The 23862-nt window shown below is 48.0% G+C and overlaps 2 protein-coding genes across 3 annotated transcripts; one reads left to right on the top strand and one right to left on the bottom strand.

The window, feature by feature from the left end:
- Window positions 1–1010: 1010 nt before the first annotated feature.
- On the bottom strand, window positions 1011–10811 carry prpf4bb (pre-mRNA processing factor 4Bb). Its single transcript, XM_084703374.1, has 15 exons — window positions 10684–10811; window positions 8671–9933; window positions 8168–8344; window positions 7798–7956; window positions 7497–7578; window positions 6659–6860; window positions 5894–5967; window positions 5567–5657; window positions 5283–5430; window positions 4916–5053; window positions 4453–4606; window positions 4258–4372; window positions 3879–4030; window positions 3599–3685; window positions 1011–2983 (listed from the first exon to the last, which is right to left on the bottom strand). Exons 1-15 carry the CDS (start codon window positions 10740–10742, stop codon window positions 2780–2782), a joined length of 3105 nt encoding a protein of 1034 aa, XP_084559500.1. The 5' UTR covers window positions 10743–10811; the 3' UTR covers window positions 1011–2779.
- A 4794-nt stretch (window positions 10812–15605) lies between these two features.
- On the top strand, window positions 15606–23772 carry pxdc1b (PX domain containing 1b). Of its 2 annotated transcripts, none has more exons than XM_084703802.1 (6): window positions 15606–15809; window positions 16193–16484; window positions 19982–20073; window positions 20261–20378; window positions 20556–20667; window positions 21241–23772. In XM_084703802.1, the coding sequence occupies exons 2-6, from the start codon at window positions 16229–16231 to the stop codon at window positions 21365–21367; spliced, it is 705 nt and encodes a 234-aa protein (XP_084559928.1). In that variant the 5' UTR covers window positions 15606–15809; window positions 16193–16228; the 3' UTR covers window positions 21368–23772. The 2 variants fall into 2 exon arrangements, with proteins under 2 accessions (XP_084559928.1, XP_084559929.1); XM_084703803.1 differs by having other exon boundaries at window positions 15606–15819.
- The last annotated feature ends 90 nt before the right edge of the window (window positions 23773–23862 follow it).

The following is a 23862-nucleotide window of genomic DNA, read 5'->3' as shown; positions in this document are numbered from 1 at the left end:
ATGTGGACAGGCGTATTTGTGGAATAAATAAGAGCCCATCTTCCTCTCGTATGTTTTCCTTTTAATGGCTTACATCTGTACATGTCTGTGCCTGCTGGCAGGAGATAGCTTCATTCTGGTTCTGAAGAGTCTATGGCATACATACAAGATCAAAGCTGAGAGACCATTAGTTTTTCTCAGGGGCCCTCTCAGTGACTTTACCATCCCCATGTCACGATGGAACAAGTATTCACACATTCTTTAAACTGACAACACTCTTCATTTCACTCAGACGGCCTTTACATCCTTAGGCCTTTTCCCCTCCGGACATTGTAGAAGGCAAGACATTTTCTAAGCGCTGACATTTTCTAAGTGCCAACAGCAAACATAACTGCAATCATACACAGGGACTGGAGCTCTGGAGGATTTCACAGAGGAGTTTTAAATCGCTAAGAGTGGATGGAGTAGCGATGAGCCTTTTACCTTTGAAGCTCTGAGGCAGTGGTAGATAGTCTCACATGGTTTCTTTTCAAAGAAGCTCTCTCCTTCACCCTGAAGAACCCTCCCCACCTCTCTGCCTCACCCCCACCTCTCCCTACCTTCTCCCATTAGGCTTGGGGTGGAGCGGGCTTGTCTGGGTTTCTCCAGGCTGAGGTTCAGAGATGGAGAGACCTGGCAGCCTGTCACTCAGCTGCCTCACATGTCTGCCTCACGTCTGCCTCTGACTGCTGGCAGGGCCTGGGAGCCTCTAACACTGACTCCTCGAAGAGGGGAAAGCACCTTAAGCACCTAATCAAGATTGGTTGTTGCTGTGTGAATAAATGACAGTTTTTCCTCTTTGTTGTACTGTGCATAAATATAAAACTTATTTTGGCGATATCACTGTGGATTTTGATCCAACTAGAAAGGCCCTCAATTGATAGGCCCTCTTTGACCCTAGGATATGGAACGCTATTGTCTCGAGGTGAATGCAAATATGATGGAACAAATCTAAAGTGACAACAAAAGAGAACACAACATTCACAGCCTGGTATAGAATATGAAATATTTTATTACTAAAAGTGGTGATACACGGTAGGTGCTTATTCATAAGCTTCGTTTCACAATTCTATTCTTTAATGAAATCACAAGATTTTTTTTTCTGTCACTGAATGAAAAAAAAAAAACTAACAATCAAACACAAGAACCGATGATAACAATGAGATATATACAACATGAGCGGAGAGGAGGAGGACAGGAAGGGCTCACCTGGGGCGTGGCTTCAAGAGGCTGACGTCATTCTGTGTTTAACAGACAGGGCTCATGCAGGAGGCACTTATATCTGAGAGCCTATTGAGCCAGGGGTCAAGCCAGGGGGCCAGGCCAGGGGGCCAGGCCAGGGGGGTCAAGCCAGGGGGGCCAGGAAAGGGGGGCCAGGAAAGGGGGGCCAAGCCAGGGGGGCCAGGCTAGGGGGGCCAGGCCAGGGGGGTCAAGCCAGGGGGGTCAAGCCAGGGGGGTGCAGGACAGGGGGGCCAGGGGGGTGCAGGACAGGGGGGCCAGGACAGGGGGGCCAGGACAGGGGGGCCAGGACAGGGGGGCCAGGACAGGGGGGCCAGGACAGGGGACCAGGGGGTGCAGGACAGGGGGGCCAGGACAGGGGGGCCAGGCCAGGGGGGTCAGGCCAGGGGGGTCAGGACAGGGGGGCCAGGCCAGGGAGGGAAGGAGGGAGGGAGGACAGAAGCAGTGTGAAACCACAGAGCTGTTTAGTCAAAGAAAACAAAAACAACCACCAGTCCTGTGGTTTGGGGAGTCCAGTACTAGAGGTGAAGCTATTCCTTCAGTACGAGCCAGGAGAGGAAGAGGAGGAGGGGTCCTGTGAGACGGTAGTGGCACCATCACATGTGGGACGACATCTAATCACACAGACTTTTTACACTGGGCTGCACCGGAGGAGTGGAGAGCACTAAGGTCCAGCACATTCAGAAGCATGCATCGCCCCACAGCGAGCTAGGTGATCTTTAAAAAGTCCAAATAAAGAAGATTAACATGTGCCATCATCATTGGATTTTTATCATCTATTTGAAAGCAAGTACAACACAAAACTAAACTGACTGACAAGAGATTCTTTAACAATTCAATAGACATATTTACAGGAATTATAAGCTTTTTTTCCAGTCAGTCACTTCAATGCCAGTTAAATATAAAAAAAAGTTGATAACTGCATCGCCGGGCGAAGAAGGGAAGTTTACAATGATGATCCACAAGATGTTTGTTATTTTTTGTTATTTTATCACTCATGAATGCCTAGTTATTCAATGACCTATTTACAATAAAAACAATATATTGTATCCATCAAAATCAGGGTGGAGGAAACAAAAATAAATCCTTAACATTCTCACAGCGAATCTGGGCCTGTCTCAACGCAGTGTTCCTGGCTGCTTTAGTCTGGTACGGTGCTGTACAGCCCTGTCAGGATTGTCCACATATGCAACCTTCACTCCTCCACATCCTCCTTTCCTTCCTTCCTCCTTTACTTTCTCAAAATCCTTCAAATATCTAAATCAGACATGACAGGATGAATTACAGCTGTGAGGACCAATCATGTTCTCACTGATATCTTCAAGGAGCGGAGGAAGGAAGGAAGGAAGGCATGTAGGAAGGATGCACGTTGGATAATCGAAACTCGGCCTCGGTCTGAGTGATGTTGGTCAGGCGTTCTCCTTGGTAAAGGGTGGGGGGGGGGGGGGGTGGAGTCTGGTCTGGTGAGACCCAGCCGGGGGCTGCCTGCCCCAGGCTGTGTGACCCCAGCCAGGCATGGCCCTCAGATCTTCTCCTGGATGAAGGGGTGCTGCAGGGCCTGGTTGATGCTGATGCGCTTGGCTGGGTCCAGCATCAGGGTGCTGTCCAGCAGGTCCTTCAGCTGCATCACCTTCTTCCTCTGCTCCTCCGGCAGACGCTGACCCCCCACCATGTCTGACAGCAGGTCCTTGGTGGGGTTGATGGTGCTCATCACGGTCACCTTCTCCTGGATGGGGGAGACCAGGGAGGACAGGTGGAGAGAGTAGGGAGGGGGGGAGACCAGAGAGGACAGGTGAGGAGAGTAGGGAGGGGGGGGGGGGGGAGACCAGAGAGGACAGGTGAGGAGAGTAGGGAGGGACGGAGAGACCAGAGAGGACAGGTGGAGAGTAGGGAGGGGGGGAGACCAGGGAGGACAGGTGAGGAGAGTAGGGAGGGGGGAGACCAGAGAGGACAGGTGGAGAGAGTAGGGAGGGGGGAGACCAGGGAGGACAGGTGAGGAGAGTAGGGAGGGGGGGAGACCAGAGAGGACAGGTGGAGAGTAGGGAGGGGGGAGACCAGGGAGGACAGGTGAGGAGAGTAGGGAGGGGGGGAGACCAGAGAGGACAGGTGGAGAGTAGGGAGGGGGGGGAGACCGATGGCAATAGAAAGGATAGAAGAGGTGAAAGAGAGTTTCAGTGTGATTTCTTTCTTCTTCACAAGCAAGATATTAATTCAGTAATGTCACCCATCATACCTAACAACTAAAAACACTACAACACTGTTTACTCAGTTCTAAACAATAAGAGGCTCGGGTCAAAGTGAGAGTGACTCAGAGTGAGTGAGTGAAGAAGGAGCTACCGACCCTTTCAGTCACTTTGTCGACTTCGATGTACAGGAAGTTGAGGTTCTGATCAAAGTGCTGGTCTTTGAACAGACCTTTCCGGATCATCTGAGGACACACAGAGAAACGGTTGCATCATCTACATGAGGCGGACAGCCCTCCTCCAGCCACGAGACAGGACACAACCCCCCCCCCCCGCCACACGCTACAGGATCACATGGCCAGACAGACTGCCTGTGTGACGGCTGAAGAGCCAAAGCCTGAGGCTGGACGGGGGGGCAGAGGAGGTGGGAAGCCGTACCTTGTTGGGCATCTTGCCCTTGAGGTCCATGGCCAGCTTGATCATGTGGTTGTTGGAGGAGCCGGGGAAGAGGATCTTGCCGGTGTAGAGCTCGTACAGCGTGCAGCCCACGGACCACATGTCGATGCCGTAGTCGTACGGCTTCCCTATAACTGAGACACACACACACACACAGTGTCAGACGATGATATCAGCAGACAAGGTCATTTCTTAGCTCCCCCTCACCACCTGGTGGCAGGCGTCAGAACTGTCTTCAAACCCCTCTGCAATCCTAGCACAGCTTTCAACAATGCATGGAAAGAGAGAGAGAGAGGAACTTGTCCCAGTGATAGACACATGGCCACAGGCTCCATCAACAACGTTTTCCCCGGCTGCTTACTGATTTCCGGCGCCCTGTAGAACCTGCTGACCAGGTAGGGCGTGATGTCGTTGTCCGCCACGTGGGAGGCGGAGCCAAAGTCACACAGCTTCAGGATGGTCTTGGACTCGTTCACCTGGGGAGGAACGGAGGAGGAGACGTTAGAACATAGTGGGGTGGCCCCTGAGGGGTGGGTGTTGCATGGGTGCTGCGTACCAGGATGTTGTCAGGCTTGATGTCGGCGTGGAGGATGTTGCAGCGCTTGAGCAGCTTCAGAGCCAGGAAGAGTTGCTGGATGTAGGAACGGACTGCCTTGATGTGGATACCCACATCCTTACCATACTTCTTCAACACCTCCCTCAGGTTCATACTGGGAAGGACAGAAGGAAGGAAGATATATTATAGCGCTGTGTTATTAAGAGTGTTAGTTGTAGAAACGGAAGCTGTATCTATGTCTGTATAAAAGTTTCAGGTTCAGACAGTAAGGAGCAGCTTGATAGGCCAGTACCTGAGAGGTTCAGACAGTAAGGAGCACCCTGATAGGCCAGTACCTGAGGGGTTCAGACAGTAAGGAGCACCCTGATAGGCCAGTACCTGAGGGTTCAGACAGTAAGGAGCACCCTGATAGGCCAGTACCTGAGGGGTTCAGACAGTAAAGAGCACCCTGATAGGCCAGTACCTGAGGGGTTCAAACACCAAGCAGAGATGCTGCTTGTGGTAGAAGTGTCTGAAGAGACGCAGGCAGTGGAACTTGTCATCTGGATCTGCATCATTCAGCTTCTTGAGGAACTCCAGCTCCTTCAGTCCGGTCTTTTGCCTGGGGGAGTCAAACACAAACACCTGTCAAGCCAGCCCTGAAGCTTATAGAATAATACAGAGAGGTGCCCCTATAGGCTATTTAATTCAATTCCACACGCCTGGTAGAATTCTCTGATCTGAGTGATGAACGAGAGGGAATTGTTGAAGGAAAAAAAGACTCAACAGGTGTTTCTCTAGTTTAAATAGCTTTTTAAATAAAAATAAAAATATTTCATTTCCAAACTGACATGAGCTCGTTGTTGCGGATGATCTTGACCGCCACCTCCTGGCCAGCACGGGCAGTGTCTCTGGCCCGGATCACGTTGCTGAACACGCCCTGGCCCGTATAGCCGTACACGTCATAGCGCTTATCCAGGGTCTCCCCGATGTTCACCCCTGTGAGAGGAATGCCAGGCTCAAGGTTAGTCTGCTGTGTGTGTACTCATGATGGGAGCTAGGCTGACACAACAGTTGCTTCTGTGTGTGTGTGTGTGTGCGCAGGTGTGTGTACATGAGTGTCAGGGTTACATACGGTAGTAGCCCTCGGCGTCGGTCCAGTTGTCCCTGAGGTTGGGGTTCTCCTTGAAGTCCTTGCCCACGCCTGCCGCCCTCATTCTGGCACTCTGGAGGTACACAGCAACAAGGTCACATACACACAACTAGGCCGCTACAAAATGGCTTTAAACAGGTTTATGCATGCAGCTTTATAATTAAAAAAAATATTTTTATAGTACAGTAAATTTCTGGAAATTTTTAAAATATATATATATTATTTATTTTTTTACTATTATCCAACTATGATGGAATTGGCATTTAAATATGGAATAGTTATGAACATGTAGGTTCCTCCATGACTTACATCAAAGTCTGCAGCGAACATGTCGTCTGACTCGGTGAACATGTCCGGGGCTGAGGGCTTCTTTGGGTTAGCTCCTGGTGAACACACGGGGGACAGGAAGGTTAGCAGGAGAGGGAACCATTTTGTTGTCTCTTGCAGAAACAGGAAATGTGGAGCGTTTTGTTGAGTCACATACTGTGCAGAGATCAAAACATGCTTCAGCTGGCTGATATCAGGTTCTGGGCTTAGAACCAGCGACTGAATAGACACACGACAAGAGAGAGACACAATCAACAACGCCACCCTGGGGGATTCAAACACCCTGCATTTCCTGTTTGTGTCAAGTCACTTTAGCACTGTCAGCTAGCTCCCAGGCCCCGAAGGGGACAATGGTGAGTAGGGGAGGTAGAGAGAGGTAGAGAGAGGTAGAGAGAGAGAAAGAGAGGAAGAAAGAGAGAAAGAGAGATGGAGAAGTAGAGAGAGAGAGAGAAAGAGGTGGAAAAGTAGAGAGAAAGGTGGAGAAGTAGAGAGACAGAGAAGTAGATATGGAGAAGTGGAGAGAGAGACAGAGAGAGAGACAGAGAGAGACTACTATAAATCAACAGCCAACGCAGACTCCGCTTACACGACACCTTAAAATGAAGGCCAAGTTGATGTGGGTGAAATTCTCTGCTAAACCTTATGCTGCTGCTCTCCAGGGGTTTTAATACTGAAAATGAACAGCTTGGAAAGCAAAGTATCTCACTCAAGATCAATGTAGAGCGTGTAGGAGAGGGGTGCCCTCACCGTCCTTCTCCTGGGCGATGAGGTTGTGCTTGGCTTTGATGTTGTCCTCAAACGTGTTGAGATTCTCGCGCTCGTACTCCTTGACGTCGGCCGCCACGCGCTCCAGGATGTCGTCGGGCGAGGGCGAGCGGCTGCGCGTGCTGCTCTGGGGGCTGCTGGGCTCCGACGCCATGTTGCTGTCCTCATTACCCGCCCGGTATTTCTGAACGGGGGGAGAGACAGAGGACGAGAGAGGCAGGTGGGAGGAGGGGAGAGAGAGGACGAGAGAGGCAGGTGGGAGGAGGGGAGAGAGAGAGGACAAGAGAGGCAGGTGGGAGGAAGGGAGAGAGAGGACGAGAGAGGCAGGTGGGAGGAGGGAAGAGAGAGGACGAGAGAGGCAGGTGGGAGGAGGGGAGAGAGGTAGGTGGGAGGAGGGGAGAGAGAGGCAGGTGGGAGGAGGGGAGAGAGAGGCAGGTGGGAGGAAGGGAGAGAGAGGCAGGTGGGAGGAGGGGAGAGAGAGGCAGGTGGGAGGAGGGGAGAGAGAGGCAGGTGGGAGGAGGGGAGAGAGAGAGAATGAGAGAGGCAGGTGGGAGGAGGGGAGAGAGAGGACGAGAGAGGCAGGTGGGAGGAGGGGAGAGAGGTAGGTGGGAGGAGGGGAGAGGCGAGAGAGGCAGGTGGGAGGAGGGGAGAGAGAGAGGACGAGAGAGGCAGGTGGGAGGAGGAGAGAGAGAGAGAGGACGAGAGAGGCAGGTGGGAGGAGGGGAGAGAGAGGAGGAAGGATTAGGAGACAAGACGGTGTGATGAAGCATGACAGCATGTGAGAGGAGCGTGTGCACGATCGTGGAGCAGGAGAACCAACCTGGACGATGGCCAGCCTCTGCTGACGCCGCTGTTCAATTAGGGCCTCCTCATCCACCTCCTCACCGTCAAAGTCCTCCAGCCTGCACACACACACACCTCAGACAAATGGCGTCTCAAGGAGAAATCTCTGATCGAACATGACAGGAAGTCTACAGTTAACAACCTCTCTATCCACACTGCAGTCACCCACCCAGTCCCCTCAGATCAGTGATATCTCCACCGACTGCTCTAAGGGAGCACAAGGACATGTATTTAATGCATCACTTCCTGTCACAGGAAGTAGTTCCCTCTCCACTCACACTTCCTCCCCAGAGGACTCCTTGTCAGCCTTCATGCCCTCTGACAGGCTTCCCTTGAACTTGTCCTCGTCCCGGCTCCGCCTCCTCCTCCGGCCCCGGTCCCGGGACATGGAGCGCCGGTACTGCCGGATCCTCCCGTAGCGGTCCCTCTCCCCGGACCTACCGAGCACACGAGCCACAGGTGACACCGTGACTACCCCAGTCTGAGCCACCAGGTAGATCACGACCAGCACCACGGAAACATTGCAAGGTTTCAACCCAGTCCATGTTAAATTTGTGCCGCCCACAGTATAATCACATGAGGTCACAAGAGTGCAGGGCAGAGTGTTCTGGAACAGAGCGCTGAGGCACCGTGGGATGTTCCTCTCACCTGTGTCTCAGTGGGGACCTGCTGAAGCGTCGGCGTGGCGAGAGGCGAGCGGGTCGCCGTGGAGACTGAGACCGTCGCCTGAGGGGGGAGCGGCTGACTCTGCGGCGAGGGGCGGCCCTGGGGCTGGTCTCCCTTGACCGGTCTCTCCCTGGTCCTAGGTCTGGCCTGGGGCGCTTCCTGAGGGGAGGCAGAGGGTGGGGGAGAGCAGAGAAAAGAGTGAGCTGAGAGAGAAGTAGAGATACAAACAGGCTGAGACATTCTGCAACCCTGTTCTAAAATTTACAATATGCAGAGTAATCAATCATAACTACTGTTAGTTAGGATGGGCATTGATATGAACCAAGTAGACTCACTCAAGTAGGCCCATATGATTCCAAAACACATAACTCAGTTGCCAAAACAACACAAAGTTGGGAACCTTCTATCGGTTTAAAGAGGGCTGTTTCTCATGGAGCCACGAACATTTTCCCACTCAGCTTGAACAGTTCCCCTCTCAGTCTTACCTCAGTGGCGAATCCTGTCTGTCAGACTCCCTGCGACGGGCTTCTGGTGAGCGGCTACGCCCCCTCCTCGCCGGAGACCTGGCCCTGGAGGGAGGGGAGTGGCTCTGCTTGGACGCCTTATCAGAGACAGAGGTTGAGGCCTGGTGGGAGGAGTCTCGGGTGCGAGGGGAGGGGCTGCGCCTCCTTGGGGGACTTTGTCCTACTGCTCGCCGGTGTGGGGAGCGGTTCTCCTTCCCTGAGGACGCGTCCTTGGACGGGGACTTGGTGGGCCTCTTGTCCCTCTCCGCCTCCGCCCGGGCCGTACGCTCCCTCCCTGCGGGGGATCTGGACCTGCGACCGCCACTGCGCTCCGCGTTTGGTCTCTCGTCCGCCTGCGGCGAGGAGCGCTTGTCTGGGCGACCTCCTCTCTGCTCCGCTCTCCTGCTGGGGGGTGAAGGGGACTTCCTGGACCTCTCCTTGGACCTGTCCGTGCTCCGCGAGCCCTTCCTGTCTCGGGAACTTCCGCGCCCACCACCACGCTCCTTTGGATCTTTGCCGCTTTTGGCCGTCTTGTCAGTTTTGGCCTCCTTGCCTGCCCTGTCCCTTGACCTGCTCCTCTTGGAGGTGGATTTGCTGGCCTCAGTGGAGTCCCGCCGGCCTTTGGCGCTCTTCACGCCCCTGGGGGAGATGGGCTTCCCTGTGGCGGCTCTCTGGCGCTGCTCCCCATTCCTGACCCGGCCCTGGCCATCCCCGTCCTCCTCCGACCCGGAGTTGTAGCCCTGCAGGATCAGGCCCATGCCCGACTGCACCTTGCCCTCCATCAGCTGGCTGTCCAGCTCAGCTTTGATCATGGCCCTCTGCTTCTCCAGGTCCTCCAGCAGCGCCCTGTCGTCCAGGCTGGGGTTGCCCGAGGAAGGAGAGGACTCAGTCTTTCTGTGGCTGGATGCGCCCGGGACCCCAGCGCCGGAAGGAGAGGAGCCCTCCTTGCGCCTGTGTTTCTTGTGTTTGTGTCGGTGCTTGCGCTTGCGCTCCTTGTCCTCCTCGGATGCGTGCTTATGTTTTTTGTGCTTGCTTCGATGCTTATGTTTCTTCCTCTTGTGTTTGCCACCGCCGCCACCGCTGCTGTGATGCTTGGACCCTTCTTCAGCCTTCTCCCCGTTTGTCTCTGCTTTCTCCTCTCCAGCTTCTCCAGCCTCTGCAGCCTCTTCATCCTCCTCTTCCTCAGACATGTCACCGCTGTCTTCCTCGTTGCCACTCTTTTCATATCCCTCCAGTTCCTGTTTCCTGAAAAAGAAAAAAAAAAGTCCTTGATGTGTTAGTCTCGAGTCTTAGGCAAGAACTAAGCAAATGATGTATCATAGTCAAAAGTAATATTCCTTTCTCTTCAGATTTGTTTATTTGGCTGCACGGTCAATCTGAATAAGGCGGCAGACGAGATAAGTTGGGGTTCAATGCGACATGTAGCGTTATGTTCCTAGCGAAAATGCAAAAGCTACTAAACTTGAGAAATTGGTGTGCACCTGACGTTGTTGGCCTACATGTATCGCTTTCGAACTTGATTGCGAACTTGTGGATGTAACAAATAAGTAGTGCTATAGCTTCTAACTAGCTAGCCGGCTAACGTTAGCAGCTAGCTAACAAACACAAAGCTAGCTAGCTAGCATTGCAAGCTAAGTCAAGGCTATTTAGCCAGAACGCTAAAAACACTTGACCTGTGATGAGTGTAGGGTTATTATATGCTTTACGTTTTGGTATGGCAAAACACTACTCACTAGGCACACAAATAGCTGGCGGGATAGAAACCTAGCTAGCTGGAACACGCTGTTCTTGAGATGGAAACCAAGCAAAGCATACGTAACTAAGCTGGCTAATACGGTGAGATGTTAGCTAGATAGCTAGCCAGTTAGCTAATGTCCTATTAGCCTAAGTTAAATATAACGGTGACTTAATTGAGACGATTACGCGTCTTTTTGGAAATGGAAAACAATGGAACTAATACTTTGCTTAAGTGTATAATCTTCCAAAATGCCTTACACGTGTTCGTTTCCATTATTCATTCTTCTAGACGCGATTTCCATCTCTACGTCGGCCATTTTCCTCAACTGGAGGCCACTTCCTCGATATTTTTCTTTGTACGCTCGTAACACTAAATCTGTGGCTAATCTGCCGCCTACCGTACTGGCGTGGGAATATGCTCTTTCTAGCAAAATCATGTACGTTTTCTTTCATTTTGAGCACCAGGGGGTGGTAGGCTATTGTATTGGTTAAAAAACATTTGACTGCACGGACTACATTTAGGGAAGTCTCAACAAGCTACCTGGAGTTGCACATAATGCTGTATAAACTTGTGGATATTCCCAGAGAGTTAGTCAGAAAAGAAACCCAAGATCTGGGAATTATAAAGCACCCTTGTTACCTCCCACAGTCACTTTGGGAAGTCTCCCTTAGTCCTGGTCTGTAAAATCTAATAATAGGCCCATCTGGGGTTTGGAGTGATAGTGTGATCAGAGTGATGATGAGGCAGCAATCGATTCCTTTACTTGCACAAACTGCGTGGCACAGCGTTGTGTGTGGTACAGCCTATATTGCCTTGTGTGTGGCACAGCCTGTATTGCCTTGCACTGCTGCCTCTTGCAAGAAGATCCTGGGTTTGATTCCCGCTTGGGGCCCCCCTGGCTTTCTGTGTGGAGCATGTTTTCCATGTGCTCTCACGGCTTTCCTCCGCAAAGAACCCAACATAAAAACATGCTGAACAAATCACTCTCCTTCCCATGTTCCTGGCCAGGATATGGGTGACAAGGATAGACATTAAGGCTTGTCCAATTGGACAGGACAAGTGAATTATTATTATTATTATTTTTTAAACTTTTTTAAACCTTTCGAAATATGTTTTCCTAAACTTTCTTCAAACCCGTAGAAACTTGTTTTTCAAAACATTATGAAATGTATGTCAACCCCTCGGTGAACTCTTGGACTGGGCCCATGGGCCTTGCTAATGTGGCTGCCCACTGTTCCTACAGCTGCCCTGGGAGGAGGGACATTGGGACAGGAGAAATGCAGAGGTCAGGTTCTCCAGTTGACACCTGGCACATGTGTGTGATCTACTAATTGTGTGAAATTATTAAAAGGATTGTTCTTCTTCAAACTCACGACAGTTTTGAGACAAATGTTTTTAACTTTGTTTTTTACTGAAGGCCTAAAATATCATGCAAGAATATAGCTCAGAACTGGCCCAGTTTCCCTGGTGTCTCCTCAAAGCCTTGTCAGAGGGTTTCTCTTTTCTTTGGTGAGGGGGTCGTAACTTACCCGCCCGTACGTGGCTGTAGCAGTCCTCTGAGCGTCATGTCTCTGATTTACACAGCGAGATGGTGTGTTTGTGAGTGTTTGTGGGGAAGGGTCTCGATGGAGAGGGAAGCATCAGGCATGCAGACATTAGATATTCTATTAGTAGAGGCCCTGTCCCACAGCATCCAGTAAATCACAGACCGTAGCTATATACCTGCCTGTGTACGCCGTGTGCTGCATGCTGCATGCTGGACCCTGACTCAGCTCTCTCTCTCTTTTTTGCTTCTTTATCTTTCTTTCTCTGACTGAATTTTTCCTGAAGCACAAAAGCGTGTTATAAAGAAGGTACCCTAAAACTATACCAATCTATTCCCTTTTTTACACTTTCAACCTTTCGAGAGACAATGGCTGACTTTGAACGACTAAGTGCCACTTTGAAAGACTTTCAATGTTGTTTGGAGTGGGCCTTTAAAGGTGGTGTGTCATTATAGATGAGATAAAGGCGGCCGCTGTCAGACCTCCCCCAATAAGATGGGCCCTCACTCTCTGGACTTCAGCCGAGACACAATAAGGACAAGGCCATAAAACATGGACTCCAGCAGATGCTTCTTGATAGCCACCGCAGTCCATTATGAAGTCCGTTAAAAACACTCAGGCCCTGGCTGGGGGTGGCGTCTCCCAGAGCCCTCTGCTCCTCCTGGCCATTGTTTGTGTTGGTGGACGCATCCAGAGTTATGGCTGCAGATGACTTGTTCCTTGAGCGGAGTCTGGGAAGGAGATGGCCCCAGGCCACTACGCCTGTCTCCATCCACACTGAAGGTCTTTGACCCCTGACAGATGCTGCGCGCCTACACCCTCCATCCTTTTGTTTTTGCCCTCCTTGCTCTTCGTTTTTTGTTGTTGTTGCCTATTCTCTCCTTTCTAGTCTAGTTTTATGAGCCTCTGCTGTTTGGTTTTCTGCGAGAGGATTTGCAAGGGTAAGGGGACGTGCTTTTGGAAGCACGCCCCCGGGCATATGGCCTTGTCAGGTGCTGGGATTTATGTTTGTGCTGGCTCCGGGAAGAAAGATCAGATTCATGTGCCATCTCAATGTGCTCTGGAGCGTGTGAGGGCACACTGAAGGGGAAGAGGATGTATATGGACCACGAGGTTGTTCTTGTGTCGTGTAGTTCAAATACTGTAGTGCAGAAATTCCATGTGTAGGATACCAGTATATCTAATCCCTCAGCACAGTTTCACCATGCTGACACACACACACACACACACACACTCACACACACACACACACACACACACACACACACACACACACACACACACACACACACACACACACACACACACACACACTCACACAGCTGTTTCCTTGTTGAAGAATTACAACATGCTCACAGGAACTGTCGGGCCTGATACAAAGTGAAATACAGTTTGATTAAAGGGAGGAAGAGCAGCAAATCCCTGTCACATTTAACATTTTACCCTTTTCACTGACACATCCTTATCCTCAACAATTCATATCCATCGGTCTGACTCAGAGATCCCTAGAAAAGGACTGTAAAACTGAAATCAGATGAAATAAAAGAGAAAATCAATAGAGCCTCAGACTGACCAAACAGACTAACCGACCGACAGACAGACGGATGGATGGATGGAGGAACAGACAGGTTTCTCTGCTGCTGGGTGTGGGATTAGAGAACAGGAGCTGCAGACGTCTTTAATTCCCTCTCATTTTAACAGCATGATGGATGCTTCTGGAGTTTATAGGTGTCGTAAACAAGGCCTAAACCGTGCTGAAGCCCCATCCTGCTGACTGCAGGTGACAGCTGACAGACCCACAGACTTATCCACAGCATTCTGGTCACAATGCCAGTCCATGGGAAATGCCACAACAGATCTGACTCACATTACACTTGCAAAATGGAAGTCCAGTGTTCTGTGTTGCAGTATACGGTAGATACTGCCTTATGTTTTGCTAAGACTACGCCTATAGTGTGACCTCAGAGAACAGGCATGCGATTAGCAGAACTCTGCGGTCCTGCCGGAGGCTCAGATGTTGTTATCCAGCGCTTTGGCTCCTGATCAGAAAAGCGGGAACCCCCCCCCCTTCTCAGTGGCTAGGAACCCAACCTCCAAGTCTCTCACACCAAGACTCAACTGACAAAGGTCCACTCGCTCACATACTTTACCCAGTAGGGGTTTGGCCTTGCCTCTGTTGTAATGAGAATCAAATGTGCTCAAACATTTGATGCGGTCGATGATTGGCAGAGCGTGATTTTTTCCATGCAATGTTTTCTATTTCCTTATCAAAAGAATAAGCCCAAAATGAGGTAGTGAGAGACAGAATTTGCTGACACAGTCTGTGTGTCTCAACCACAGAGCCAAGCTTCAAACTGAGTGATCCTAATTACAGGGTTGGAGGTGTGTGTGTGTGAGTGTGTGTGTGTGTGTGTGTGTGTGTGTGTGGGTGTCTGAGGACAGGACTGCAGTTTGTGAACATCTAATACAGTGTATCAATCACTGAACCATATTTTTTATGGAAGGGATAATTCATCCATGAAGCTCCACAAAATCTCAGTTCCTGAAAAAAACAATTCAAATGAAGCATTGAAAAAAGTCTGACAATCAGAAGAACAGAGAAAACCTCTGGTTGTTGAGGCTACTGTTTTACAGTAACTCGATCCGTTTTGAATTCCAGTAAAACAAATGAATATCTCTCCAGGCTAGGAGAAGAGAAAGGAGAGCGGCCAAGAATAAAGAAACCATATGCTCGAGAGGCCTCTTTAGTTAGTTTGAAAGATAGTCTTTTGCATGGCAGATTTGATGTCACATTTCGTTCACCCGAGTGGACACATTTCCTGGTTCCCGGATACTTCTGTGATGTAGGAAAGACCCTCAAAGGTGCAGTTGAGCATAATCAGATGGAAGATGTGAGTTGGTGAAAGCAGACATATTTTACATCCCACATCTGTTCTGTTCATGAAATTCAAGGGGTGCACATTACAGGGGGATTGCTTTCTTCAATCTCATTGGTCTCATCTCTTTTCCTGTGAAATTGCGTCTGGGCTGCTTCTACAGTCTAAGTCATACATTTTCAGTCACACTGACATATTCTGTTCTCTACCCCCCCCCCCCCTCCTCCTTTCTCGCTCTTGTTCTCTACATCCATAACTGTAAAACATGTTGTTTTTTTGTTTTTGTTTTTTACGACTTGTGCATACACAATTATCCGGCAATTTCCTGCGTAGCCGGCTGTAAAGAAGAGTCTTCCCATTCCTGGGGATCTCAGGTCATTAATTACAGCTGAGTCCTCATGATGCCAGCTGGTTATATGTTTCCTGTAAAGCTCTTTGACTGGGCGTCCTATAGACCTTAGAGCACTCAGTGGAACATTAACGTGCAGTAATGGCTGATAAAGCAGTGGAGGCGATAACTCCACTGCTCTCTCTTTCTCCCATCACAGAAACAGTATCACTATGCAAACCGACATAGAACCTTAAAATACGCAACCAAATGAAGTGTTGGGAAGAGGCCAAAGAAAGTGTAAACCCAGCTGCAAGATGGACAGTCTAGTCTCTCTAGAGGCAGTTGCATTCTTTGCATAGCATCCACGGTGTTGACAAGAAGTGAGGAAAAGGAAGAGGAAGAGGGGAGGAGGGGGAGGAGGACTTCAACTTCTGCGAGACAGAGAAGCAACGGGATATTTCTCTCCGGAGCAACCAACTCTGGATTATGTTTCCTGAGAGCTGGAGAGCACAGAGGATCTGACCAGACTGTGCATTCCACTGGCTTTACTACGTCCGATCGTTTGCCTACTGATGGCATAAAAAGAGTCCTCATAGCAGAGCAATCCAAAATGTCTGTGGACTCTTCTTAAGGTATGAGAAGGTAATAAATTTTTTCTTAAAGGTCTTAGGGAGTAAGTTGTTATGTCATTGTACTGACCAGTTAACAGGTATTAATCAGAACGAATTATAGGGAATGCTGACAGATTCCAGCAGCGTAATTTTCTTCTTCGGGGTTGACAGTGCCACGTTAGAGATTGCGTCTGCGATGGGCTGTACAAACACTGACATCCTCATACCGATACATTATTGCCAAATCGGCAATTCGGAGTTAGGTGCCAAAGTTTCAGAAGTGCGTAGCGTCACATCATGTGGACACAAATATTTTAGAGCCAACAAGTTAATCGTAGCCTTTTTGTCATCTTGAATTGGCATGCCCTTAAGTGTCTCATATCATCCCCGCGCCTCTTTCCCAGAGCTCTGTCCCAGAATGTTGGACTGACGGCGGAAGAATGGCATCAGCTGTATTCGAAGGAACTTCTCTGGTCAACATGTTTGTAAAGGATTGCTGGGTTAACGGTATCCGGAGGCTTATCATAAGTCAAAGAGGAGAAGAGGAGGAATTCTTCGAGATCAGAACCGAATGGTCGGACAGAAATATTTTATACTTGCACAGGAGTTATTCGGATTTTGGGAGGTTATTTAAAAGATTGGTCGAATCATTTCCTGAGGACAGAAGAGATCTCTCCAAGTCTCCACTTATAGAAGGTTGGTTCAGTGTTTATAGTAAATATTATGAGGAATGAGTACAATTAAAACACAGTACATGAAAGTGCATTAACGTATAGCGCGACTACCAATTGCTCTGATTTGGGAACATTCGACAGCATTCAACAATTGCATTTGTTATGCTCTTTTGATGTTAATATTAACATATTTTCAAATGTGTTCATATATATATATATATATATATATACCCTGCCTAAGTTATTTAGGGTCCTAACAAACACCTCTGTACTCTGATTTGTTCTATGATGTGAAGGCTGCTGTCAGAAACCTCCTGCAATATATGAGCAATTGTTTGCTTTTTGAACTTACACATCTATTTTACATTTCTAAGTTCACAGGTCAAAGTACATTAAACTTGCATTGAACTCTCTATCCTGCTGGATTCTGCAAAACAGACTCTAAACTCTAAAGACTTTTCTCAATCGATGTCTGAATCAGTCCAGTAAGTTCACATTCTGTGCCACATAGCAGCAGCTGGTCCTTCACTGTTGGACAAGGTCATGCCATGCAGTTATATTTCACTGGCCCCTGGGGTCTGGGCCCCTGGCCTCAGTCACATTGGTGCCCTGCTGTTGGCAGTGCCCGGCTTCTGGCAGGACTCCCAGAGACTGTAACATCTACGATCACCCTGTACAGTGTCTCTGACACCCCTCCGTGTCTGCCCACTGAGTCTAGGACTGTTTTGGAATCTTTTTTTGCCAACAGGGAGGCCGTGCTTCCTTCCCATTCTCTGAAATAGCCGTCATGTACCATGTTTATGAGAGCTAGTATTAGTCCCACTGCCTCCACCATGTGCATGATGCGAAAGTATACCAGACTTAATGACTCATTTTGGACTTTCTCTCTGTGGTGTGTTCCTCAGAATACACAGACTTGTAATACTGAAAACCAATTATTGAGACTTCATCTCGGTATTGGTGTTGGATGGATTCTATGGCTAGCAGATTAATCAATTTTCCACTTAAATGGCCCTTCTCTTTAATTCCCACCTCTGCTTAATATTTAATTTGCCTTCCTCCAATTGTCACTCAGATGTGAAGTCACACCGAAGTAGAGGTAGCTAGCTCTGCTGTGTTCTAACCCTTCTGGTTTTCTAGGTCCCTGCTGGTGTTGTGCTGTTGCTGGGCTGTACCTAGGCAACCGGAGCGGTGTTCAGACCTTCCAGGCTGATGTCATAGTGTGAGAGAGGGTGATAGAGGGTGGTACACTAGACTAGGGAGGAGAGTGGCCTCCTACTGTATATTTACTCTTGTGGTTTGTCTGTGTTCATAACAGCTGACTTCACATATGACCCCTCAGCTGGTCACCAACAAGGAACGTATAAAGTAAGGGAGTGTGACAAAACTTCTTTGTTTCTACTGGGAACCTGTTTCACAGGAAGTCAGAGTGGAACCTTAGTTATTTCGAAGTACAGCACTGTCAGTGACCACAGGTCAAAATAGTCAGCTCTGAGGTTTCCACACAGGCTTCCAGACCGGACTTACACCATGAGAGAGCAGTAACCAGAGCTGTGTTTAAATAGAGCTATGAAGAACACAGCTTTTTCTAACTGTAAAGCAAGGTTCAGGTACTATGATTGAAATGAAAAATAAGTGGAAACAAAATAGTTTTAGGCCTTCCATAATGTTTTCATTGAATGTTGAACAAATTCAAGAACTATCTTTCCACATTAAACTTGCTTTCCCACAGTTACCTCCAAGCACATTCTTCATAGTACACATAAGACCTGGGGTCAGGTTTGAGAAGAGGACAAATTGACCAATTAGGGGCCCTCCAAATAATGACCTCATACTGAGACATAACACATAGCTTTCTGGGCATCATGGCAACTCACTCAGACCCCCCAGCCTCCAGGAAGTACAGACAGGATATGTACTCTTCCACAGGAAGTGTACCAAAATTCTAGGAGGGATAAACACGGCTGATTTGAGTCTCTTTTCTTACAGGTTCAGCTTTAAATCCTAAATATAGACAGTATGGATAGAAAATAAGTCCCAGCATGGTATTAGTTTGTGTTTTGGTGTGTTTGAAAATGTTGTTTTGGCATTCCAGAATTAGCGTTCGTCTTCAGTGAAGTGTATACAGGTCATACAACAGGTGATCTTAGGACAGTTCATCGTTTTCCTTTGTAATGTTTCACCACCTTCTGTAGCATTATTCAAAACGTTTTTTCTCATAGACACGTTTCTTATTATTTCTAAAACTGAGGCGTCACCATAATAACACTGTGTGCTACGTGACAAAACTGTTGAATCATGATGAATTTGGAGAATGGAGGTCTATTTCTGTCAGGAGGAAGAGCATTCTGAGGTAGCATGATCAGAGGGCTTGGTGGTGGAAGTGGGAGAGTGGGGGTAGTCCTCGGCGGTCTGACTGGTGATAATAAGGCCCAGTGTCTCATCACCCACCACCGGGGGCATGATGTCATCACTGTGGGACATTATTAATGAATGAGGTCATTATATCAGCTGTGCCGAGTGCCGCCTGTTGCAAAGTGCCTCTGACCCCTTACGCAGCTCTGTGGTCGCTGTGTGCGTAGTAGGAGCTGATCAGGCACTAAGAGCTAGTTACTATGACGCTCAGAACTTGTCATCAGCATGACACAGACATTGCGGAACCTTCTGTCAACACTTCATTTTCCACTGTGGATCCAATGTTTGTTGACTGGTCATTCTCACTCCTCCTGATGTCCTAGTCATCATGACCCACATCATATTTTGGGGAAGATTTGTTTGGGAGATTTCTGATTGGTGACAATCCCTGTGTTTGTCATTTGGGCCTCTGTCTTGTGTTGATGATTGGTTGCAGTGACTGACTCCCACTATGAGGCTATAGGTCACACAAACTGTATCTGCTAATATTCGTTTCAGATTTTTTTTTGGCCGTACTGAAACTGTATTTTATGTATTGCTACCAAATATTTCCTTCCAAGTTTTTTTTTTTTTTTTTTTTTTTTATCATTGTGAGACAACTGTTATAATGTATGCCAGCATTCTTATTGTTTGCTGAATACTTAATAGTAAAACAATTGAATCTATTTTTACGTCTTGTTACTGCAGGGTTAAGATCACAGGCAGTATTGTGATTAAAAAGGTTATTTCATAAAATCACCAGACACCTTTTCACTAACATTTATGGCAACCTTTTACCAGGGTCTGCCTCTAGTTCATGGCTGTCCAGCCTTTGTGCACTCATGCCCTGGGGGTCGATCTGTCGTGTGCGGAGACAAAGGTCAGAGTGACTGCTCTTTGTCATGGTCGATGCACAGATAGGGTTTACCTGGAGCTCACCCAGTAGGGAGGTAGTTTAGTTTTTTTTAAACAAGACTCTCTTGACAAGAAGCTTACGTTTTCATCAATCAAGACCTATTGAGTTTTCTATTTCAATAACCTCAATCAATTTTGTGAAGCTATATATAAGAATTCCCCCAGTTGAACATGGTGTTGTGGTGTTTTTTGTTGTTTCATTCATTTCAGGGTTGCTGAAGATTAAAGAGGCGAACGACATCGAGGTGAAACTCAATGAGGTGGAGAGGCTGTTGAAGAATGCCATCAACCTGCCCTGGAAGGTACAGTCATGACTCTCTGAGCTCTCCGCTCGCCCACTGAACACTTATGAAGGCTATATATGCCAATACATCCAAATATGCCCATGCGTTAAGCCATGACAACTGCTCTATAGCATGTTTGTATGCTTCAACAAGGGTTCATAGTGACACATTATAAAACCGGCATTCATTAATGTCAATGTTCCAGTATGCCAGGTCAGAGGTCATGTTGACATTCTTTGAGAGGTCACCGCTGGACCAGGTCCTGAGGAATGACAACGTTCACAGGATCCAGCCATGCTTTCAGAGCCCCATCAAGATATCAGGTAGAGAGCAACCCTGGTACATTACTTATGGGGATTGAATGGGCTGATATATTTTACAAATAGCAAGAGATGTTCCTAATCTCCACCATGAACTTCAATGCATGCCTTGGTAGTTTGAAGTGCCATACCGTAGGTCGCCATGCATTTCAAAGCCACATTCTGTGTTCCGTCTTGCAGAGATCATGCGGTCTAATGGCTTCTGCCTGGCCAACACGGAGACCATCGTGTTTGATGACGGTCTCCCTCAGGACAAAGAGAGACCCTCCTCTACCGACTCTGCAGAACAACAGTAAGAGAACAACCGTTTCAGTTTGAATGCATTAACTCCTTCCTGTTCAACAACATGTTTGAAGAGAGTCAGGAAGTTCCACCTCATCCTCAATCAGTCATGTTTTCAACACTCCCCTGTTAGATACATTCAGTCATCCTTACTTGTAAATTGTAAGTGGTTGTGTGTGGCCTTTAGCATAGATGTCTGTGTATGTGTGTGTAAATTCCTTGAATGCGAGGAGTTCCCCCCTCCCCAGGAAGTGTACTCTGTACCTCTCCCTTCCCTGGGTGTGTGTAGGAAGCCAAGAGGGGAGGACATGGAAGGCACATATTCTCCACCTAAACACAAAAACAAAAGATCTCTATCTAACTTTCCCTTACACGGGATTACACAGACCCATGAAGTACAATTTTACAAGCTGATTTGAGAAAATCGAAGTGTTGGCGTATGTGGCTGTGCATTACGGACTCCTAATCCCATGAACTGGAAGACACAACAGACAATACAGTAGCTATGCAGTTTGATCACATGTAGTCTATTGTAGTTGTCTTAAGTTCAGTGAGTAATTTGGTCTGACTTTGCTGTCCCCAGGTATGAAGACGGCACAGACTTCCTCCCCTTGGAGCCAGACATCGATGCAGACGAAGACACAGAGGCCTATGTCACCAACTTATCCTACTACCATCTGGTGCCCTTTGAGACAGACATCCTGGAGTGAGGCCTCCCTGCGGGAGCCCGGGGGGTCTGGGGAGGGGTGCCTGCTCCTTGCTGCCTGGAGGTCAGAGAAGAGCTCATACTACCACCCTGTGTCACCCAGCTTGGCAAACGCCTGTCCAGGTGCTTGAGGACCTTGCTCACTGCTCGAAGGCAGTTATGTACTCTGCCATCTGCAGTTGGCACGATGCATGTATTCAACATGGCTGCTTGGTCTGAGGTCAGGCAGCAGGCCTGGTGAAGCTCAGCAGCTGTGAGACCAGACGTGGTGGACCAGACTGGAGAATGTTAAAGGGATATTATGTAGGTTTGTAAGTTTTGGTCAAATGTTCTAAACGTGAACTTATGTGATGACACCAGAGTGCCTCGTAATGACAGTAGATGAATGAGACGGTTTGTTTACTTCTCTGTAAAATGCTGGGTTGTGTCCTTTCCCCTATCACCTTGATGAAGTGTTTTTGAAAAGCAAAAGTCACAAGATCATGAGATGCATATTTTCTACAGGATGAGAACTTTAGTCTACCCTTATTGTGAATTAATAGGAAAATCAGACCTTTTTTTTGATTGGATGAAACTTAATACTCCCTAATTGTAATTGGATGGGAAATATATATTTTTTATCTCTAATGGAAATTAGGTTTTGATGCTTTGTCAGGACAACGGATAAGGCTATGGATACATTTTATATTCAAAAAGTAAAATTTACAAGAATGTGTAACTGGTTGAATCATCTCAGCATTGGACATCTCTGAGGACCTCTACAGGAAGGTTGAGTAATGGAGGTCAAGCCTGGCCCTCTCTGACCCCTGGTGATGTAACAGCTCATGTGAGCTGACCAGGCCACTCCAGACAGCTGACTACAGTGTGGGAGTCGTCAGCCCTGCCTCTCCGCAGTAGCAAACAAGTACTCTCTTTATCGAAAGAAAACAAATGGAGCAAGCAGGATGAACACAGGGAAATTGTTAAAACCTGAAAGTAACATTGAAGTGTTTTGTCTTGGTGCAGTAACATACAAACATTCAGTCATGCAACTTCAGCTAAGAACAGCCCCCAGGCCTTATCTATGTCATCATCAATAATCCATCTTTCGAATCAGTGGGACATGGCATGTGTTATCTCTCTCTCTCTCTCTCTCTCTCTCTCTCTCTCTCTCTCTCTCTCTCTCTCTCTCTCTCTCTGTCTCTGTCTCTCTCTCTCTCCCGTCTCTCTCTCTCTCTCTGTCTCTCTCTCTGTCTCTCTCTCTGTCTCTCTCTCTCTCCCGTCTCTCTCCCGTCTCTCTCTCTCTCTCTCTCTCTCCCTCTCTCTCTCTCTCTCTCTCTCTCTCTCTCCCGTCTCTCTCTCTCTCTCTCCCTTGTTCTCCGTATTCACAAGTCTAACAAAAGTAAATGAACAATGAATTGACCATGTGTGTAGTCAGAAGGATGTCCAGCACACGGTTCTCTGGGCAGTGTTGGCTGCCGTGTTGTGTTTGCAGGAGTGACTAGTGAATCTATTATGTGAATCACTGTAGCAGAAGCTTTTTGTCCCCCGGCTGGAACAGAGCAGTCTTCCTCTACACTGTTCTGCAGCCACAGGAGTCAACCCCCTCCTGAATAGCTGGACCCTGAAACACCCCAAGACTTGGCACAGGGGAATCCACCAAGACTTGCCTTTCGTTCAAGTCTATTTAGCAACACAGTCATGCCCACACTTCAACCCGTGAGAAAGTACAGCTCTTTCTCAGCATGTGAAACTATTCCTCTCCTTTGTGGCTCACAGGTTCTCTGTTCTCTGTTCTAAAGCAGTAGGCCAGCAGTAGGCACAAGCTATAGAGGAGATGCTTTTGGGGACATTAAGGTAATATTAAAAAAATAGCATAATCAGTCACTGCTGCCTCTGTGAAACCCAACATAAATAACTGTTCTCGTCTTAGTCAGCCTCATTCTAAAAATGGACTGGATAGACATTCCGGAACTTATGGACTCATGAAAGACCCTGTGCTTGTCAGCATGGTACTCAACCAAATCTGTGTGGCCTACCCAATCAAATACCAGTCACAGGAACATACTAGTTTGTGTGACCACAATGTCAAACATGGGCGTGATCATTTGAAAGAGGGTGTGTTTTTTACAATGTGAGTATAATTTAATATGAAGTTAAAGAGGTTATTTATTTTTCTAGTCACAATGCTTGACACTCTGGCTGTTGTGTACTAAGATAATTGCTGCTCTGCTTAGTAACTACTTGTTGATATGCTTACGGGCCAGATGGGCTCTGAATCCTGGTCAGAAAACATGTATTATTTCTGGACATTAAAAATATACGCTCAGTGTTATCAAATGTCATGCCTATTTAGAATCTTCTACATTTTGCTGGTCATTGGCTGTATGTAACAACTCTATTAAATGTGTTATTTCTTATGAAACATAATGTTTGTGACAGTGTGATGAATGTGACTTTCGCAACTCATAAACATGGGATCACACATGGTCCTACCGTAGTTAAAGTGGGAAACCTCAG

Source organism: Hypomesus nipponensis, chromosome 8 (assembly GCF_054491055.1).
Source record: "Hypomesus nipponensis isolate SF chromosome 8, ASM5449105v1, whole genome shotgun sequence".
In the NCBI taxonomy this organism is placed as follows: Eukaryota; Metazoa; Chordata; class Actinopteri; order Osmeriformes; family Osmeridae; genus Hypomesus; species Hypomesus nipponensis.
The sequence above is the reverse complement of the archived record's forward strand: the minus strand, read 5'-3'. Positions and strand labels throughout refer to the sequence as shown.